Source organism: Rhinichthys klamathensis, unplaced genomic scaffold, assembly GCF_029890125.1.
Source record: "Rhinichthys klamathensis goyatoka isolate OS25496 unplaced genomic scaffold, OSU_Roscu_1.1 h1tg000477l_1, whole genome shotgun sequence".
NCBI lineage: Eukaryota > Metazoa > Chordata > Actinopteri > Cypriniformes > Leuciscidae > Rhinichthys > Rhinichthys klamathensis.
Window position 1 is genome coordinate 172,868 of NW_026606965.1, and position 21,511 is coordinate 194,378.

General features: G+C 36.7%; 2 protein-coding genes across 3 annotated transcripts in view; both read right to left on the reverse strand.

Moving 5' to 3' along the window:
• Window positions 1-189: 189 nt before the first annotated feature.
• sms (spermine synthase) lies at window positions 190-12,712 on the reverse strand. The gene is made up of 11 exons (XM_056237098.1): window positions 12,552-12,712; window positions 10,662-10,782; window positions 7,152-7,239; window positions 4,763-4,827; window positions 4,455-4,630; window positions 4,193-4,349; window positions 3,999-4,086; window positions 2,472-2,586; window positions 2,306-2,385; window positions 2,108-2,223; window positions 190-1,120 (listed from the first exon to the last, which is right to left on the reverse strand). Exons 1-11 carry the CDS (start codon window positions 12,595-12,597, stop codon window positions 1,090-1,092), a joined length of 1,083 nt encoding a protein of 360 aa, XP_056093073.1. The 5' UTR covers window positions 12,598-12,712; the 3' UTR covers window positions 190-1,089.
• A 3,000-nt stretch (window positions 12,713-15,712) lies between these two features.
• The window catches only part of cnksr2b (connector enhancer of kinase suppressor of Ras 2b), a 41,069-nt gene continuing 35,270 nt past the window's right edge, over window positions 15,713-21,511 (reverse strand). For both annotated transcript variants that reach the window (XM_056237087.1, XM_056237086.1), the window contains exons 20-22: window positions 20,035-20,551; window positions 17,720-17,919; window positions 15,713-16,665 (exon numbers count right to left, since the gene is read on the reverse strand). In XM_056237087.1, the coding sequence (XP_056093062.1) occupies window positions 16,615-16,665; window positions 17,720-17,919; window positions 20,035-20,551 (768 nt within the window). In that variant the 3' untranslated portion in view covers window positions 15,713-16,614. The remainder of the gene's footprint in view (window positions 16,666-17,719; window positions 17,920-20,034; window positions 20,552-21,511) is intronic.

The window sequence follows — 21,511 nt, forward strand, 5'->3', positions numbered from 1 at the left end:
AAATGTAAAAAGTGATTTGGACCAAGCATTATGAAAACTGAAAGATTTGTGTTAAGGTTTTTGACTTTGAAATCAGCATTTATGATTGTGAAGAGCTATGAGTAACAGCAGCAGTCGCAATAATAATGATTAGGCTATGTTAAATATTTTCATTGGAGTGCATAAGAGAGAAGACACACAAAAAAGAGATTTGATATTTTTCTCCTTAATTGCTTTAATAGATGATTATCACTCTCATTAACAGAAGTTTCTTTTCAGGGCAGGATCACTGGTATATGGTGAAATAAAATAAATAATATCAACGAAGCACCATAATATGGATAAAAGGCATGAATCTAAGTGGCCTACATTCAGTAAAAACTTCTCTCTTAAGAAATGCAAAAACACTAAGCAGGGAAACCTACTTTGGACCTAGTTTGTGCTAATCATAAAACAATTAAACATTCACAGTTCAGAAAAAAGAAAATGAAAATTGCCACAGCAAGGACTTTTTTCCCTTTTAAGACATATTTAGGGGCTTCAATAGACTAGTATTTGGTGAAATCCCAGAATGTAACACTGCCAATAAACTCCCGGTGAGGAATCTTAAATCAAATCACACTCAAGCAAGCAGTTACAAAAGGATGCAAAAAATTCAAACACAGAGGTCAACAAAAAGAAAAAATATGGAGCTACAGTAAAACAGAAAGAGCATTGTCAAATCTGAATCATAAGAGTAAATCCTCAAAGGCAGGAGTCAGAAAAGTGTCTGAATGCTTCGCCACCCTCCAGGCTTCAGTATCATCAGCAGTGTCACTCACACACCTCGCACCACAGCGCACCCTGGAGGGCCCCACGCAAACAACATCAAACCAACGCTGGCAAACAAACAAAAACAACCATCCCAGTCAAATTTCAAACACAAAAATGCAAATAGCCATGTCAAAAAAAAAGAGGAAGGCTGTTAAGTTTTGGACGTGAAGGGAGAGTAGAAACAGAAACAGTGCTTGGAGAGATATGTGCACGTCTCTCCTCAGTGCATCAGAGGTGAGGGAGAAGTCTTCACATTCCGGCAGGACTTTCGAGGAGAGAGTGGAGGAGGAAGAGACATTACTTCTTCCAGATGGTGTAAAACACCCATCTGAGTTAGCATGTTAAGGAACTGACCATTCATGTGAGGGCAGCTATGAGTGTTTTCTTGTCAATAATGCCAAATTTCAATGGACAACAGAAAAGTATGGTCAAAAGGTAAAAAGTTAAAAAACATATTACTTAAATATAAAATAAATAAATAATTTAAAATAATATAAATAAAATAATAAACACACACACACACACACAAACAAACGTACGTTCTAAGGGTGTGAATCTTCACTGGTCACGATGCATCATTCAATATCGCGATGCATCATGATGCGTTGCTTCCTCAATTTTCAATATTACACATGGGTACATTTTCGTCAATGAATACAAGCAGTCAGATGTATGAACTCCCTGAATGTAGCAAACATCAAACAAAACTGAAGTCTGAACATAGCACACAACAGGAGCATTTAGAACTAATTAACACTAGTAAATACTAAAAGCGCATAAAACGGTCAAGCAGTGTACTTAAGTTAAAATAACTTTCTCACACACACACACACACACACACATGCTGTAAATGTGAAAATAGTGGGTTATTTTTTTTTTTACTCACTTTTGTTTGGGTCCGCATCGTGGAAACGATTAATTTCAACACCCCTAATACATACACACACACAGTTTACGTTCACTTAAGACATAACCACGTTTTCTAGGATATGCACCAAACTTGTTGACATATTTTTTGTGTGAATTTGTCCGTTAACCCATTTTAAAGGTAAAATACATTTAAATTGTTTGTGTGTGTGTGTATGTATATATATATATATATATATATATATATATATATATATATATATATATATATATATACACACACATACAATTTAAATGTCCTTAATTTTTGTATCATATTTTCAAAGAAATAAAAATTAAAAATTATTTAACATTTTAAATAATTAATACCTTATTCACAGACATATTTCCCACACATTATTAATGTATTTTAGCTCGAGGGACTGACCAGGTAATTAAAAAAGGATACAGCTCCATATATGAGGGAACACACACCACCTCTTTGGAAAAGTCCACTTTGCACGAAAGTCTCCCCAAAAGCTTTTCATATTCACTGAGTGCATCAGTCAGATTCGCACAATTACCCTGCAGGCAGAAAATAACATAACATTAAAGGATTGAAAAACAGCAAAAATTCACAGCAATTTTAACTACATGCCCCCCTCACCTGCGTGAAATATTTTCCACTAGGCCGCAAAACTCTAATAGAGAGGTCAAGGATGAGTCTCAGAAATTCCCATGTCGAATCTATAGAACAATACAATACAAATTGATTTAATATTTGTAAAAAAAACGTAAGACTCGGACAGAAGTGTAGCCGCATATAAACTAACCCTCCTCCGGTGCAGTGGAAATAGGTACAGCTGTCAAATCATTAATGACGTAATCAAACGTCCTCCCTTGCTCTGCAAACTTTTTAAGTACGGGAACACAGTCTTGAACCAAAATCTGAAACAAAAAATTAGAAAATAGAAAAAAGAAAAAAATCAAATAGTGGGATATATACATTCATTGTTATCCATTAAAAAAAACTGGCAGTTGCCCAGAGTTTGGGTAATTTCCTTCAACTGACTACATTGCACTTGTTTCAAAAGCAGGAAAGGGGCCTCAAAAATATGTTTAGCAACTGATAAACGGTTCAGAGAAAGAGACAAAACAGAACAAACGAACGAGAATGTGTAATACAGTCTAATACACACTACCATTCAAAAGTTTCAAAAAGAAATTAATACTTTTATTCAGCAGGGACAAAACAAGTGACAGTAGAGACATTTATAATGTGACAACAAAATATTTCTATTTTAAATAAATGCTGTTCTTTTAAACTTTGTATTCATCAGAAAATTCTGACATAAATGTATGATGGCTTCCATAAAAATTTCAAGCAGCACATCTGTTTTCAACATTAAAAAAAGCAGCAAATCAGCATGTTAGAATGATTTCTGAGGGGTCACGTGACACTGAAGACTGGAGTAATGATGCTGAAAATTCAACTTTGGAATAAATTACATTTAAAAATAAATTCAAATAGAAAACCGTTATTTACTGTATTTTAAATGTGAATGTTTTGATCAAATAAATGCATCCTTTGTGAGCGCAAGAGACTTTCAAAACATTTCAAACAATCTTAAGACACTACAAGATAATCGGGCCCATTTTGGGCCTTATTATCCCATTCCAACAATCCTAGGTAACGTCTGGATTATCTTGAAGGTTCTACAGATTATTTGGTCAGATTTTCCTGTGGTGTGAGGTGTGTTAAGAGTGATTGAATCTGCTTGGAAGAACGCCGGGGCCACAACAATGTCAAATCATAAATATCCAAAATGTTGAATATTATGATCAGGAATCCAGGCTGTTGTGTGGGGGGAACCCCGAGGACAAACGCGCACGTACTCTGTAGATTGTCACATGGAACGAAAAGATACCCAATCAGAAAGCGAGCTGACATAAGACGGAAGAATAATACGACTTCATCCAAACCTTTTTCTTTTCACCCCACAAATTTTCTGTAAAAAGCTATTATCGCCATTTCTTCTTGCCCGTCGTCCGCCATGTTTGTTTACTCTAAAGTCATGTTTGACCATGAGCGATTTTGAGAGATTTCCCACGTTTACAGTCGTGAATGAAATCTGTTAGTGTGTGGTGTGCTGTCTTGGTCACATCGCGGCACTACACACACTATAGGAACAAAACTCTTAAATCTATGTTTTTTTTTTTATCTTCATGTTTGTGGTCTAATCTGATCCAGCCATTACCAACTTACTTATAAACTGAAGTTTGACTAGTATGTTTAGCAATAGGGACAAGACATAAATAAGAGCTTTAAACTGATAAAATGTTACAAAGTCAATCCTTACCTCATAACAATCTCCCTTCAAGTTATCTAAAACATTCCCACACGTCTTCCTCATGTGTTTACGGCATCCATCAATCACCAGCTCATCAATGTAAATACTTAATTAAGGAAAGTACATATTTAAAATCAGTTAGAGAGCTACAAAGTACTGAGTAGTTTTCCATTTAACTGCAGTCAAGTGTTAGCATAAAGGATATCTCAACCATGGTGATCATCTTTGGTTTGAGCTTCACCGCCTCATGGAGAATTCCACCATCTCCTCCTCCCAGAATAAGTACCTCCTTTCCAGCATAGTGCTCTTTGCCGCTGCCCATAATGGCCTGAGTGTAGGGCAGATCACTTTCTGCCAGATCTGACATTTGATCACACTAAATTACCACACACTCACACAATACAATACCCCAAAAACTTCTCATGTATTTGAAACTAGCAAATAAACAATGCCCTTTTAACTTACTGACATCCCCGTTAAGAATAAGCATATTGCCAAACTGCCGCGAATGCAGGATTTTGATGTTCTGGTAGGCGGATTCCTTCTCGTACACAACTTCATCAATGTCGTACTCCATCAGCCTGCCGTCAGCCGTGGGCCAGTATCGGTCCACATCACTGCCTCGAATCAGCGCAGGGAGTCTGACAGGACACATTCAGTCAAACAGATCACAAAAACGCTCCACAATGCACATGTTTGGAATGACATGAGGGTTAGTAAAAAATGAGAAGTTTATGGCAATTGATTCTGGATGAAAATAATGCTAGTTTCACCTCTTGATCCTTTGGATATTTCCATCCAGGAGAGCCTTTAACTTCTTCTCCAGTGCATTCAGTAGCTACAGAGAAAACATTGTCTTAATTATGACCTTCTGAATCAGGGAAGTAAACACATTCTAGAATGGTTGAATCACTCTCGCCTACTGGTTGATCTGTGGTCAGCATGCCGTACTGTTCAGATGTTCTGTTTTGTTTTTTAAAGAAATTAATACTCAAGTTCAGCAGGGATGCATTAAAATTGATCAAAAGTGACAGTTAAGACATTTATAATGTTACAAAAGATTTTTTTTCTCTCAAATAAATTCTGTTCTCTTGAACATTTATCAAAAAATTCGGAAAAATGTAGTAGTTTCCACAAATGTTTCTTGAGCACCAAAACAGCATATCAGAATACCAAACAAACATTTGACCGGTAGTGTATAAATATAGACTTCAGAGTGTTGAGGAAAATGTGATTAAACGTTTTCAAGCAGTTATCAAGTGACAAAGAACGACTCCATCCTTATAATCAGATATCCCATTTTTAAAAGCAAAAGTATGGCAACTTTAAACATAAAGTTGCCATACTTGTCAGATATTTGTCAATCGTTTTACATGCCACAAGTGAATTTAGGCATAATGTCCAGTATGGAAAATGGATAATCATTTTGAGATTTGCTAAAGATTACATTTAACAGTGTTTTTAGATTCTACAAGTTTTAAAGATTAACTCTAATATCCATATGGTACTAGTTAGATTTCATATACCATATGGTTGTTAGTCAGAGGTCGACCGATGGTGGATTTTTACCAATAACGATAAGTAAAGTGAAGTGACGGTATCGTACCTTTAATTTTTTTAATCCATACTTGCAGTTAGTAGTGAACACACACACACACCCAGTGCAAAGGGCAGCCATTTTTGCTGTGTTGCCCGGGTATTGAGAATCGAATCCGCAACCTTCGGGTTACCAGTCTGACTCTAATCATTAGGCCATGACTGTCCCCTTCTAGATAACTAGGTTAATAACCAACCGATAGTTTTTAAAATGGATACTGAATGAAAACAAACACTAGTGCTCAGCTTTATTACAAAAGAAACAGCGCTGAACCATGAAAATGTACTTATTAAATGAAATAAATATATAAATAATATAAATATGTATATAAACGCAAATATGAAAATACTTTTAAAATTTACTCACCCACAAGTTGTTCCAGACCTGTATGAATTTCTGTCCTCAGTTAAACACAAAAGAAGACATTTTGAATAAGATTGGTAACTAAACAGTTTCTGGACCTCATTGACTTCCATAGTAGGAAAAAAAATACTATGGAAGTCAATGGGGTCCATCAACTGTTTGGTTACTGACATTCATCAGAATATCTTCTTTTGTGTTCAACAGAAGAAAGAAATTCATACAGGTCTGAAACAACTTGAGGGTGAGTAAATGATGACAGAATTTTCATTTTTGGGTGAACTATCCCTTTAATATAACAGATGGACTCTTATTGAAAAGTGTTACCATTTCATATAAATCCAAACAGTCATGCTTGCAGATGGCCGGCCATCATTAAATATCAACTTAAAGACCATAGCATTGAAAATCGATACATATGTATTTTGTACATATACCCTCACACATTATTTGCTTCTATTTTATAACAATTGATTATCTAATCAAAATACAAAATATGTGTTACAGTGACGATTCAAAAAAAGAACTGAAATTATTTGTTTGATTCTGATTTGTTTCTGTCGGCTGCATGAACCGATCAATTTGCTTTCTCACATCACTAGCTTTAAATATGCAACTTTTCTTTGCAAACAAATGCATAAAAATGACTAGCTGGATTTAAACTAATGCAAACAGATTGTAACAATCATGACAGTAAACATTTGGGTCAGACTTTTGTGTGTTTTTGTCAGATTGCTTTAACAGCTTGAGGTACTACTGTTAGCGTCCTCTCAGCTTCGATGACAAACATACTGCTGTTCTTTCTCTACTAATACAGCATCTAGTCAACAAATCAAATACTTCATAATGATATAAAAACATGTAGTGTACTGTATTCATACTGTTTTGTTGTCTATGTTTTAAATCTACATCTGAAGTGTCCTGCTCTGTGCAGCGCACAGCCTCATGTGTCAAAACAAACTCCACGAGGGATCAGAGATAGTTTTTATTTCGCCTTTAGAGGCCGCTCTTGTACTGTATAATGACAGCGGACCCTTCTCAGCCGCTCCAGCAACAGACACAACCTGGAAAAACTATCGGTATGGATTTTTGCGAATAACCGATTGTTCCAGCAATCAGTTATCTGTGGTGATTAATTGGCAAAACCGATCCATCGGTCGACCTCTGGTACTAGTATCTCTATCACCTACATTCTGTTAACTCACATTGTCCACTTGCACTACATCATCCCCTTCAAGACACTGCAGGTCAAAGGTCACCAGACCATGGGAGTGCATTCGTAAGATGGCAAACCTGATACAAAGAAAATACAGAAGCACAATTAAAACCTCAAAACTGCAGTCAAAAACTATATAAAAAAACGATGCGGCGCTCAGGCCAGATTCATCCCAGCTTAAGCCTAAACAAAGCCCCAACAGCTGTGTTTACAGCAAGCCACACACAAAACAGGAAGTGAGTGCCAAAGCCTTTAGATCAGACTCACAAAGCCACTAAAATGACCCTGCGCTCTACTAAACGCGGTCCTTTGTTGCACAGAGGATGCACTTAACTGACCAATCAATGGTCATCCTAAAGAGTGTCTGAACACTGGAGCACACCTGGTGTTTTCAGTGGGGCGTTTGTGTTTTCAGTCATCATTATTGTCAGTTAGGTTCAACATTATGCTTAGGTGTTACAGAGCAAAAATTAAAACACTCCATGGAAAGGAAACTCGTCTCTTTGTCCCTAAAATACAGCAGCAAATTCGCCATAATGAGAGGGTGATTACATCATCATCCATTCTTCAAAGTCCGGTCCGTCCCTTCAGCTTAACAAAACCTGTTGAAGAGTTTTTGCATTTGTAAATAGGGATGGGTATCGAAATCAGGTGTTAAACGGGCCCCGGAGCTGAATTACGAAATACCACAGTTTCGAAACCTAGAGCTCCAAACCTAGACAAGCAAGTTATACTTTAGGTCATATCTAAACAATAAAATACACAAAAATGACCAGCTTAAATGGGTGTAAATAATTGGGAGAAAATATGATGTGTATTACTAGATGTGCATTCGGTCTTAAAGTGGCAGCAGTCTAATAAACCTGCTGACCATTGCGGCATTAACGTGAAGCAAACAACAAAAGACAAAGAGAAAATAACTCACAGCTCTTGAATGAATAACTTTAGCTTTAATAAAGATGAATCTATCAATTTATACAGTGAAAACTATGCAGTGTTATTTTAGATTTGATTACTTTATTAGATCTATTTTGTAGGTCACATTACTTACCTGAACAGTAATGTTAGAACTTCCTGAAATTAAAGCACTGTTACTTTCTGTGTATCTTTGTTTTATTGTATATTTATTGTATTTAATTGACTATTTGTTTCTCTGTTCTTGTTCTTATTTTGTCTCATCCTATGTATATAAAACACAAAAAAATGCCTGCACACTGACCCATTTATTAGGGGTGCAACAGATCGCAGTTGATCCGTGATCCGACCAGGCCCAACGGTTTGGCATGCATGCGATTCGCAGATTAATTGCTAAGTTTAACCATAATAGAGTGAAAGTTTATCATTTGCTCATGTTTAATCTTGAAAATTTACACATTCAAGCGGTTTTAAACCATTCAAGCGCAAGAAGGGGCCAAAGAGAACTCGTTCGCGTCTTCTTGTGCTTGAACGGACACATGGACACATAAAATAGTTAAAATACCCATCTCGGCAAGTATTCTCATAAACACAGTCGGTTATGTCTTAAGAACAACATAAACAGTTGAGAGAGAAATCGGATGTGTATCATTATATTGGATCAGTTGATTAGGTCTTAAAGTGACAGCATCCTATAAATACCTGCTGCTGTCTATGTCATTAATGTTAATCAAACAGCAAAAAACACTTCTTTAACAAAAATGAATCTATATTTAATTTATTCAATGAACAGTGTTATATACAGTGCTATATCTATACAGATTTAAACAGTGTTATCTTACATTTAATGATTACATTTCTGTACCTGAATTCACTAGTTAGACCCTACGTTTTTGGAACTTTGTTGTATTGTATTTATCTATGCTTGTAATTTGTGTAGTTGTTCTAATTGTATTACTGACTCTATACTTGTCTTTAATGATGTTTAATTATTAAAAGCTAGATTTTTGTTGTGATATCGAAGTACTTAAAGCTGCTGTCTGTAACTTTTTTGGGTTAAAAATTATCCAAAATAATAATAATTAAAAAAAACATAACCAGCCAGTGGTCAAAACTATCTGCTTGCTTTTGCCCGATTCAAAACGGTTAGCTTGTAATAATTATTTTAATTCCAGTGGTACTGGTGGATTTCCGCGGGAAATTCGAGCATGTCTTTGCGTCATTACGTCACATCTGTACACATAAAGAAGGAGTTTCGGCTAGCCGGCTATACTGCGTGAGGATGTTGGAGGTGGACATTTTTAGCCTTTTCTCACAGCATTAAATAATTAAACTTATGGCGGATCCAGAAAGGTTCAAACGACAATCACCAGTGACAACTGGACATTCACCACTTGTAAAACCCCAAATAATTGGGACTTCGGAGTGGGTAACGTTAGAGAAAAAAGAGACTGCAACTGGCCCACGCGAAAACAAGGATAAACATCGGTTCAAAACGGACGCAGAGACGGCTTTTTTTCTTTTAGGACAGGTAAGACATTTCAATAGTTCAATCGTGTAACAGTAGCACACTTGTTCGCTTAATTCACACAGTTACGGAGTTTTCTGTCTTTATTCGTTTAGCTATTATGGTAAATATTTTGTGCTAGCTATGAGAGGGAGCAATTCACCTCTACTCCAAGCAAACCAAACCGGCCTCCTCCGAAATTATATATAGTTTTAAATATGCATCGGATTACAGATACGTGTTTTTTTTCTTTTCTTTTTTCTCAAAGAAAACCAGTAAAGAAACATTAATTTATTGGTATGACAATTAGAAATTAGACTGCACAGAAATAGAAACTGAACTACAGGGTAATCATAATACACATTAAATGTAGTCACAATGCTGATGTTGATAATTTGAGAACAAAGTATAATTTGAAAGGTTTGACGCGATCGTTATATTTAATCAGCACGATTTACTGCAAGGCTTTCCCCCCTTAGTTGATGTGGATGTTACTTACTTGTTCAGATGACATTTTCCGATGAAAATTCGTATGTTGTCATGGTCATACTGTAGGCCTACTTCCAAAAGTAGAATGTGTGATTCTGAATGCCAGTTTCCACATCGGCGCCGTGACTGACAGACTCGCAGTCTCAAAACATTGTGTTCATCCGCGCTGTTTCATGCCGATGTGCAACTCACGCAAAGTTAATAATTCCGCGAATAACTGCAATTACAGATTTCAAACAGAGATGGCGACAAAGAGGAAAAATGCCGGACTGCAGCTTTAAAGTGGGCTTTAAGTAATAAATGAAAAGCAAAGTTACAAGTTAAAAATTTGGCTGTTTTATTTTGCTATAGATATTTATTTCACCTTTCAGAATATGAAGCAATGTTAATTATGTTCTTAATTCGTTTTTGTTTTTTATATAAAAAATATAACAAAAAGAACTGATAACAATACAGTCAAAGTAAAGTACCAAATCGATAAGTAATCGGTAAGAGTAGTAATACCGTTAAAACCTTAACGATACCCATCCCTAGTTGTGAAAGACTGGTGTCCTACTAAAAACATTTGAGGCAACTTTAGGTGCTCACCTGCCATTCTTGCCGACGAAGGTTGCCAGATATCCTTGTCCCTCCGAGTCGTGGACATTCTCTGTCATTTCCTGCTCTTGAAATATAGACTGCAGGCCACGCACAGTCGCAGAGACATCAGCTAAACAGACAGAGGGAAAACCGACCGATTACTTTATCCTCCACCTCAAAAGCCCCTAAAGAAAATCTTCTTACTGAAGATGACTGACCTTAAAGCCAATTTTACTGCACACGGATCAACTCATTTGCACATTTACTAATGTTTCTAAAACTACTTAAAGGGATAGTTGACCCGAAAATAAAAATTGTGTCATAATTTACACACCCTCATAATTTAAACCTGCATGGCCCTTTTTTTTCATTGGTGGAACCAAAAATAAGATATTATTTAATAGATATAATATTTTTTAGAAATGTCTCAGTTTTTTGTTTGTTTGTTTTTTACATCCAATGGAAGTCAATAGTAACCAAAGTGGTTTGGTTACCAACATTCTTCACAATATCTTCTTTTGTGTGTCCACAGAAGAAAGAAATGAATACAGGTTTGGAACAACATGAGGGTGAATAAATGATGACAGAATTTTTATATTTTCTTTCTTTTTGAGTGAACTATCCCTTTAAGGACTGATAACTTTGGTCACTATTCACTTGCATCACATCTTTTCTCATACACTGAAATAAATGGTGACTGAGACTGTCATTCTGAACATCTCCCTTTGTTTTCCACAGAAGAAAGTCCGGTTAGTTTTGAACAGCATGAGAGCAAATACATACTTTAACATTTTTGTGTGCACTATCCCTTTCAAACCCACTAATCACAAATAAGTTGCAAGAATGTGGATATCTGCAGGTTGGAGTAATGGGCGTAAAGGTATGGGGCGTGGAGAAAGGTTATCATCATTGATCACGAAAGCTGTCTGACATGGTGTGGGGTAGGGTTAGGGGGTTCGTTTTTATTGTAGGCATTCACCTTTCAGCACACCCATTAATCTGACCTGCAGGTATTCCGGTCTCAGAGGGTCTGCATCTGTCCATTACACAGAATTCATTTAATTCAGGGATTCAAATTTCTCTTGAATAATTTTTAACCTAGTTATGCAAAATCTGCCCAAAACAAGCCAATCCATATTTATTCATATCCATTCTACAGTTTATAAAGTAGAATGATTTGCAACATATCTTTTATCTAATGTAAATAAATCTAAAATAATAATACATGATACTATGCACCTGTCACACTGCTCAAAAGAGATACGGCGTGTTTGTGTGTAATATCGAGGCTGTATGATCGCTGTAGTATGCAAGAATGGAAAACTCATCTTATCGGCTTGTGATATTATTAGCCAGTCAGATAGAGGAACTGCCATAGGAGGTGAAAGACTTTCAGAGCTTGTCAACATACACACAAAATGTAATCGTTCAAAAATATGTCAGATGCACGAGACTACGTATAGAGGATTTAAACGCTGTACATACATAATAATTGGTAATGTATAATTGGAAATATTTGTTTTAGTATGCACTGCGGCTAGCTCGCCTACTAGTGCATATATATGTGCACATATGAGCTCTATTCAAACGCAAACGCCAGCTTCGGAGGAAAACCGACATTAGCCTCTGCTAACGCTGCTATGCTACCCCTCTAGAAGGTCATTTATCCGAGCAAACGTCAGGAGGATATGCACAACAATAGAAGTTTTCCCTCGACAGCAATGACATGCATCCCGCGGTCGTCTCGGCAATGCAGAAGTGGGACTGCAGCCTCGCTGCGATTCTAAAGACACTAAATCGCTTACAGGGCAGTTGCGAAGAGGCCCGTTTGTCTGCAGTGCAACACGAGCCCCTTATTCTCTTCCACTCGCCCCCTCCATACATTTAACTGAAATTTACCTGGCGCACGGAGCTTGAAGTCAAGGGTGTAATGTAGCACTGCCATGATGGGGTAAAGCCGTCTGCCATGCCTGGATGAGGCAGCCGGTGGTGAATCGGTGGAGAGTCTGTGGTGACAGAAGGAGAGAACGAGCACGCCGGGGGAGGGAGGTGTGTTGTGTGCACCGCGCTCTGTCTGTCTATCTCTCTACTCTCTGCAGTCGAGCTCGGAAATGGGCGGTTGGTAGCGCTGTGGAGTTTGATTCATCTCAGCGAATCGAATCGTTTGAATCAGTTTCTCAGAGATTTGTTCACTAATTTTAACAGGGTTAAACCAAACGGTTACTACACAGCAAACGCAGTTGACTTAAAGTTCCCACTTGGTTGTATTTTGGGACCCGAATAAGAATGTTCTGGCCAACGTAACAACCTAACGGGAACCTGCACAGAATGTTTAATGGTTATTTTTTTGTTTAGTCTTTCTAGAAACCAAATTTGTTAGCTTATATTGTAAATTAAATTAAATTGTACATATCTATAGGCCTATGCATAATCGAATATATAAATAATAATGTTTTCAATTACCCAACCTTTTTCATTAATAGAGTCTTAACTTGACACTTTATGGAAATTAAATCACAATTAAACATCTTCAGTGGATAACAATCTAACAGAAGAACTAGAACAAAATATGCAATTAAGATACATTTTATTTAATGTAAGTGATATTTCCCAAATTCTTTAACTAATAATTCGTTCTGTGGCCCTTTCTGCAGATTATCTATCATTTTTCATTTATTTTGTCAACTGCTGGCAAAGAAATGACATCAATAACGCATTTTTTGTTTTTGTAGGCTACTGTTTTGTATTAAATTTATCTGCAAATAATTTGGGAACACAAATAGCCTACAATTATTTATCATGCCATAATAAATGAAAATGAAACAGACGGAACGAACATTTGAATCCGTGCATGGAAGGGAACGCAAATGATTCGTTTAATTAAAAGATTTGTTCAATAACATCGATTCGTGGAAGACTGGCCCCGAGGCATGATCAAACTCGATTTCACACGTGTTGGGCGTGGACTCACTGCTGCACAGAAAAGTGCATTATATTCTCCAGGGTGCAGCTTTTGACTGTAAGACTTATTTTTTTTAGTTTTGCTATAAGTGATGTAGGCTATATGACTTGTTAAGTGTCCTTCCCATACACTTTCAAGCAGTTAACACGTTCAGTATGAACTTGAAATGTTTAAGATAAACAGAAATACTTGCACAATCAGTGCATTTAACATTTAGGAACAACTAAGAGAATGACCATTTGTTGCACCTTACTGTGACAGTGGCATGGTACAGTATCAGATGGTAATACCATGATATTTTGATGCACCATGACTGAATGATTACAATATTAATGTACGGGTTTTTAAGGAACCTCAAGGTATTTCAGAGAATATCATTATTATGGTGCATGTGTAAAAACATGGTAGTCCCATGCAGTGTTGGGGGTAAAGTATTACAAGTTGCATAATCAATTACTTTTTTAGCCTAACTTGTAAAGTAACACATTACTTTTAAATTTGTTTTCCTATACACATTATCTGTCCCCATGTTGAGAGAAATCAGGAGTTTGTGCAGATGGTTAAACTAAACATGATGGTTATTGTAGTTTTAAACTAAAAGTGAGCAATTTACTTATCTCACTTGCACAAAAACAGATTCAGTATACCTGCAAACCTGCAATAATTAAATGTTAAATAACACAAACATACGTTATGTATTTATCACTTTAGTAAGCAATGTATCCGCTGCTGACCTTCGACGATCCAATTCAACGATAATAAGCAAAAATAACTTAAGATAAACATCACGTTTTTGTTTTTTAATTGCTGAAGTAAGAGTGTTGAACTTTCTTCTTCTGCATCCAATTCTTCTAAAATCCAGCACAGCTGAAAGGTGTGTTTGAGCTGCACCCTCTACTTTACAGGTGTGAATTTGCATTTCCTTCAGGCTACGGCTTATTCATTTCACTTTTGTTGTGAAAGGGCCATTACATTTATCAAAAATAGAACTTATGTGTTTTTTGTTATTAAAAAAACAAACAAAAAACAAGCAAGCCCAGGTGAATTAAGTAATGCAAACACATTAATTTTCATAAAAAAGTAACTAACGCAATTAGTTACTTTTTTAGGGAGTAACGCAATATTGTAACATGTGACCCTGGACCACAAAACAGTCACAAGGGTCAATTTTTTTAAATTAAGATTTATACATCACATGAAGGCTGAATAAATAAGCTTTCCATTGATGTATAGTTTGTTAGGATAGGACAATATTTGGCCGAGATATTTGAAAATAAATCTGGAATCTGAGGGTGCAAAAAAAAATCGAAACATTGAGAAAATCACCTTTGAGAAAGTTGTCCATTTATGTTTGCGATTTTGCTGCATCCACTCACAAATATATATTTTTATATGTTTACGGTAGGAAATTTACTAAATATCTTCATGGAACATGATCTTTACTTAATTTCCTAATGATTTTTGGCATAAAAGAAAAATCGATAATTTTGACCCATACAATGTATTATTGGCTATTGCCACAAATATACCCGTGCGACATGTGACTGGTTTTGTGGTCCAGGGTCACATATTACTTTTAAAAGTAACTTTCCCCAACACCTGGCACCATGGTAATTCTGCTAGAGCATGACACTGCACTCCTCTCACTACAGATATGTTTAGCTCTGGTTTTCTGTTTGTGTCATCCAAAGGCAGACAGTGCTCAGATTTTAATGAAAGCCTCTCTCACCAGTCACCACACATTCGATAAGGGTGCCCTAATTTGAGTCCTTACACCATTTCCCTCATAATGTTGGCTTTATTCCAAGCATTTAATTGCCAACTGAACTAAACCGAGTAGCACGTTTGTGAGCATGTGCATTGAATGCCTATAGGCAGTGCCTAAATATAGGTTAATGTAAGTACAGAACAGCTTTCATCATCAGGATATCAGCAGTGATATTACACAAATCCCAAATATCATAAAATATTTTAGAAATAAAATAACCGAATCCACTGAACTGTCCTGATGGCCCAACCCTCCAAATATATAACCATAAAAAATAAAATCAAAATGTTCACAAATGGGATGCCAAACAAGTCACATTAGAACTTAAACTAATGTCAAAACATCAAACAATTTATTGATAAAATTACTTTTTTGGAGATACTGGAACACTGGTGCTTTCACGTGAAAGTTTCATTTTGTTAAAGATATTTCAGGAACACATTAAAAGGGATTTACACTTGCCGTTATCTTCAGATAACACATAGTTCAGCATACAAAACAATGTACAAACATCTCAATAAATATCATGCTTACAAAAATAGACAGTGTCAAACTAATTAATCGTTTTAGCTCAACATTATTGCAAGAATCTTGCTGCTAGGGTGCAAACTGTCAGAATATTACAACATACATTATTTGAAACAAACCTTTCAACACACACCCGCACACAGACACGCAATCATTACATCCTGTCAATTCTTCTCTTACAGTCACAGTAACATTTACCATTGAAAAATGTTAGCTGGAATTAACACTCTCAGGTAAGACACATCACACACAGACATTAAATCTATTAACCAGACAATGGCCATGCAAATCAGATTTAGAACAAAATAATTTCTATATCAGTAGTTTTATTCATTCCCTGTGTTTTTTTCTTTCAGTCATGAGAGACTATAGGGTAGAGTTCATTGGAAGTGCAGTTATCTGGCCCCAAATGGAGGCCAAAGTCATTATTACAAACACAAATAATTCAAAAAGAAAAAGAACTGTACATACAAAATAATGCCAATATTAGCATGTGCAAGAGCAAAACAAAAGTGAGTGCAATGAGAGGAAATTCATGAACACTGTAACAGAGTAAAAGAATGAAAAATATTCCTTAAGAAAGATGTAGATGTTTGATAAAAGCGACTAAGATGAACCCTCCAGGGAAAGAGATGGAGAGAATGGATCTTTTTTTAGCAGATATGGCTGGAATGACTGGTGCTGTGCCCTGCTGCGTTCTCTGGCTACACATCCCGATGGATGATCTTAGTTTCTGCCTCTTGAAGAGGGATGTCCTGTCAAAACAAGACACAGCGATTAATTATGCAACACACTTCTATGATCACAAGACATAAAACAAAGATTTTTTTTTTCAAAGACATTTGATGTGCAAGTTGATGTGCAAATATCCAAACGTTTTGAAGTATAAATACCCCTGGTGAAAATAACAAGAAATTAAGTGCATTTAACTTTGCCAAGCAGAAGCATCATGGCATCTTCTACAAAAAAAAGTCTTTGATCAGTTCAATTGTGTTTTACCCACTGAAGATCACTTGCTTTAAACTGAATATTATATAATCATCTACCAATGCACATGCCACTCGAAAAATAAAAAGGTTTTTTTTTCCAGTGTGAAATTCTTTTTGTCCCCAAAAATTGTTTAGTCAAGTTCAGATTTACACTACTGTTCAAAAGTGTGGGGTCAGCAAGATTTCTGTTCAAAGAAACTGATATGTTTATTCAGCAAGGATGCATTAAATTGCTCAAAGTGATAGTAAAGACATGTATAGTGTTACAAAAAACTCAATAAATGCTTTTCTTTTGAACTTTCTATTCATCAAAGAATCCTGAAAAAAATGCATGGTTTTCACAAACATATTAAGCCGCACAGCTGCTTCAACATAATAGTAAGAAATGTTTCTTGAGCAGCAAATCAGCATAATTATTAGAATAATTTCTAAAGGATCACTGAAAACTGGAGTAATGATGCAGAAAAATCAGCTTTGCATCACATAAATAAATTACATTTTAAAATATATTAACACAGAAAACAGTCATTTTAAATTCTAATAATATTTCACAATATTACTGTTTTTACTGTATTTTTTAATCACGTAAATGCAGCTTTAGTGTGCATAGGAGAATTTGAAAAAAATAAAAATAAAATAACTGACCCGAAACTTTTGAATATGTTAGGTTGGAATTTGAATTCGGGATTTAAAACCGGTGTCCCCACATCTTACACTTATGCTATGAACTATGTTTTTAAAAAGTGCTTTTTTTTGTGGTCATGTTGCTCAGGGAAAGCAGTAAACCAGGACCGCAACCGGTGTCCCCTGAAAGCTGTACCTTGAATGAGTTTTGAAGGATCCGCAGGCGGTGCAGCTTCTCATTGAGTAACGGATCATTGCAGCGACGGACGAATGATCGCTTGTACTCTAATCGAGAAGAGGACCTGTGCTCATTGACAGGTGATAGACTAGTCCTCTCAAGAGCCCTGTACAAATCGCCCAATGAGTCAGCCTGGTGCCTGCGCTCCCGATCTGAACCTACAGAGGGCAGTGAAGAGTTACTCGCAATGACCATTATTATCCCCAAAACTGCAATGTATTCAAATTCAAATGTAATGCTAAGTATATAGTTTTGTATATCAGTAATGGTTATTTTAAAAATCATCATAAAGCATTTAAATACATGAATATGGTAGGCTACTAAATGAATGTTAATATAGGGCAGGATTAAAATCCAACACTCAATGTTACACAAGGGATTCTCAGCTCTATCTCTTCATCTAAGGCTGAAAACCTTTGTTATAGTACAAAACAATAGAATTAGATGTGGTGTGTTTATTGTAATGATCACATTAGCTGTTATACAATGACTATCAGGGATCTCAGGGTGGAAGAAAGAGAGAGCAAATGGCCCTGAGGCCATATTCCTCTGCTTCCATTCTGAGAAGACATTAACACGGACTGAAGGGACTCCTCCTCGTGTGCTGTGAGGCACAGTATAGTTCTGAGAAACCATGAATGTGTGGAACAGAAAGGAGGGATGAAAAAGGATAGACAGGGATGAGAGCTGTCACGTTGTATTAGTACGACTGCACCTAATATGAGGCTATTGGAGGTCTTAAGGGAGATGTGTATTCAGCTGAGATTTGCAGCTACAGTGCATCTGAATCAAGCAGCAATATGTTTATCATTACAGGCTACAATGCAAATAACTGGAGCGTTGAAGCAAAATGCAGCATCCCCTCAATGATATTTAGCAAAAAAATCAATTCAATCATGATACCCACCAAATAAAACAACAATGTAACGGTGAATACAGTTATTGTCAGCTTGCTATCAAGCCGTTCTCAAAACTACAGAAGTGCAAGATTGAGATTCTTATTGTGATTGTAATGCCTTCTAGTGAATTACAATCGAAATTATTAGTTCTAAATAAAATTCTAAAAAACTGTGAAGCTTAACAATAAGACAGCTCAAAACAGAGATGTAAATAATTTTTCACATACACACACACCCTTGCATAAATAAAATGCCAAAAATAACAATACTATGATATAAAAATAATAATATATATTATTTATATATAAACATATTATTAATAATAACATATTATTATTATTATTATTTATTCATAAAATATTTATAAAACAATTAAAATCAATTCTGCATATTTGTTAAACAAAAATAAGCAGTATTAGATCAATAATTAATAATTATTCATTATTTATAATCATTATAATAATATCATGATTGTCAAAATATTCATAATATTTATTCAAATATTCTTATTCTTAAATGTCAAGAAAAAAAACAACAATACCATGGTTGTTATTATCATTATTAATCTGAATAAATGTTATGAATATTTACATAATAATAATGAACAACAATGTATATAATATAATGAATAATAATTATGATTACTATTATTTTAATAATAATTTATTAAAAATTGTGCTCGCATTCTCCGTGTTCTTTAGTTTACCATCTGTCTAACAGTCCTGTCTATGTTATTAGATAGAACTATTATACATAGAAAGTAGACAGTAATGAAAAGTTAGTAGCGTATGCCGTGTGGTTGATGTACAGTGTTGCTAGCTGAGCAGAAATAATCATGTTTCGCTTGGTCCCCTCAAAGTTGCGTTGGATTTTCTCATCAGCGTAAAGGTTAAGAGGCCTATCTATCACTGTTTTCCATGTTCGTAGAGTTAGTTTGTGGAGTAAATATATAGGCTATAATCTGTGTGTTTACACAGCCTTTTTAAAAATGGTGGTTGCTGGTGTTTCGCTTGCGTTCAGCCAATCAGTGTACATTACCGTCACGGATAGTTCCTATAATGCTGGTTTAAACCCTACTCTGAAGTAGGAGCTAAATTAGTTCCTCCAAAAAGAGTTCCTAGAACTAAAATAGTTCCTAGTTCCTGCGGTGCGAACGCGCCAAAATCCGGGTACTTCCGCCAATAGTTCTAGGAACTATGAAAAGGTTCCTCCGGTGGGAAAGCCCCTAGTATGACACGGGAAAACCAGACCGCCAAATCCAGTAACAACTTACTTGCCTCTGCCTACACATGCTAACTCACCCATTAACTTCCCTCTGCATATATATGTAGGCAAAGGCAAGTTAGGAACACAACCGTCTCTCAGTTTCCTGACCTGAATCCCTGGCATGGGCCCGGCCCAGGTGGTATCGCTGTGCATCTGCGTGTTCAGCTGCACTGCTGGCAGCCAGGATAGCATGAAGACCACTGTCACGGGGCAAAGTAAAACTGCGGTGCTTGCTTCCTACTCCACCTCCTTCTTCTCCTCTTCCTACAGCTGTGAAGGACTTTTGGCTGGGTTGGGTGGGCGTAATGGGCGGGGCGTAGTGTTCTGGCGGCAGCCCGTGATGGGCGGGGAGCGTCGACTGGCGGCGGAGCTCGACGGGCACGATTCGGCTGGAATCGACGAACACAGAGTCGTCTAATGGCAGAGTCTGCAGGAAATGGAGGCCGGAGCTGGTGAGGGGAGTCTCGATGAGGTCTTGCCACGAACGCCGCTGGCTGGAAGACTTTCGGCCCGGAGAGCTAGCGCTGCTTACGCTGCCCCCATGTGTCTCGGATAGGGGTGAGCGGGACTGGATGGTCTCCGTGGAGGGTGGGCGGATGTGTTGGGACTCCTGGAACGGACTCGCCTGTAACACAGTGGGTTAGACAATATGCAAGCAAGCACCTTTTAGTTGGTATATTTTACAACAAGAAGCATAAATCCAAATTGAAGGACAACAAGAGGGGCATTTATATCCCTGTTTTCCATTTTCCCTGGTGTCGTCTTTTACAAGCTCACTGCTGTCACCCTTAGTTATGCTCTGCCTGGATGGAACGGTCTGAGACAGCAACACACACGCACACACAATTCTCCTGCTTAGGATTAAAGGACTGATTTGCGTCTCCTTCATTAAGATTACAGAGGGCTGGAGCCAGAGGACCTCCTTTAAAAAAAAGTGCCCTTTGACTATGAATTTACAGTGGCCACAATCGCCCCTGGGGTCTAAATAATTAATCTGTCCTTCATGTCCCTTCTGTCCACCCCTTCACACCTCATTCTTCCTCCTGCTCTCCCTTCCTCTCTGCCCTTCTCTTGTCCCACCATGTCTGTCTGCATTGCATCACCTCATTTGTTTCCTTCAGTCTAAGTTTTATGTATATGGAGTACACTACTGTTCAAAAGTTTGGGGACAGTACGATTTTTTTGTAAGAAATTAATACTTTTATTCAGCAAAGATAGGGTGACCATATTTTAGTTTTCAAAAAACAGGACAGGGGCGTGGTTTGGGGAGGCGTGGTTAAGGGGTGGAGGCGTGGTTGGGGTGGTGAATGCATCAAAAAATACTTGACAAATGGATTCACAACCTTGCATGTTATTGTACTTTAATACATAAAGTAATACATCCTTTCCATTCAACATTTGGCCCGCAACAATGGAATAATATATATATTTTTTAAATAGTTTAGCTTTTAACACCTTTTACATGACACTATTTCTTTACATGGCCATATGTTAAAATAAAATAAAAAATCTAGTACACTATTTCAGTAAAAAATTATTTCAATCCTCCTGATGTTCTCTTGTAGCCTATACTTTTCTTATTTGG

Excerpts from the sequence above, each read along its gene's own strand:
- sms (XM_056237098.1), bottom strand. The coding sequence starts at position 12,597 with ATGGCAGTGCTACATTACACCCTTGACTTCAAGCTCCGTGCGCCAG. Across the intron at positions 4,631-4,762 it reads AATATCCAAAGGATCAAGAG|ACTCCCTGCGCTGATTCGAG; the intron begins GTGAAACTAGCA and ends GTGTCCTGTCAG. Across the intron at positions 2,587-3,998 it reads TGAAGGGAGATTGTTATGAG|ATTTTGGTTCAAGACTGTGT; the intron begins GTAAGGATTGAC and ends TTTTTGTTTCAG.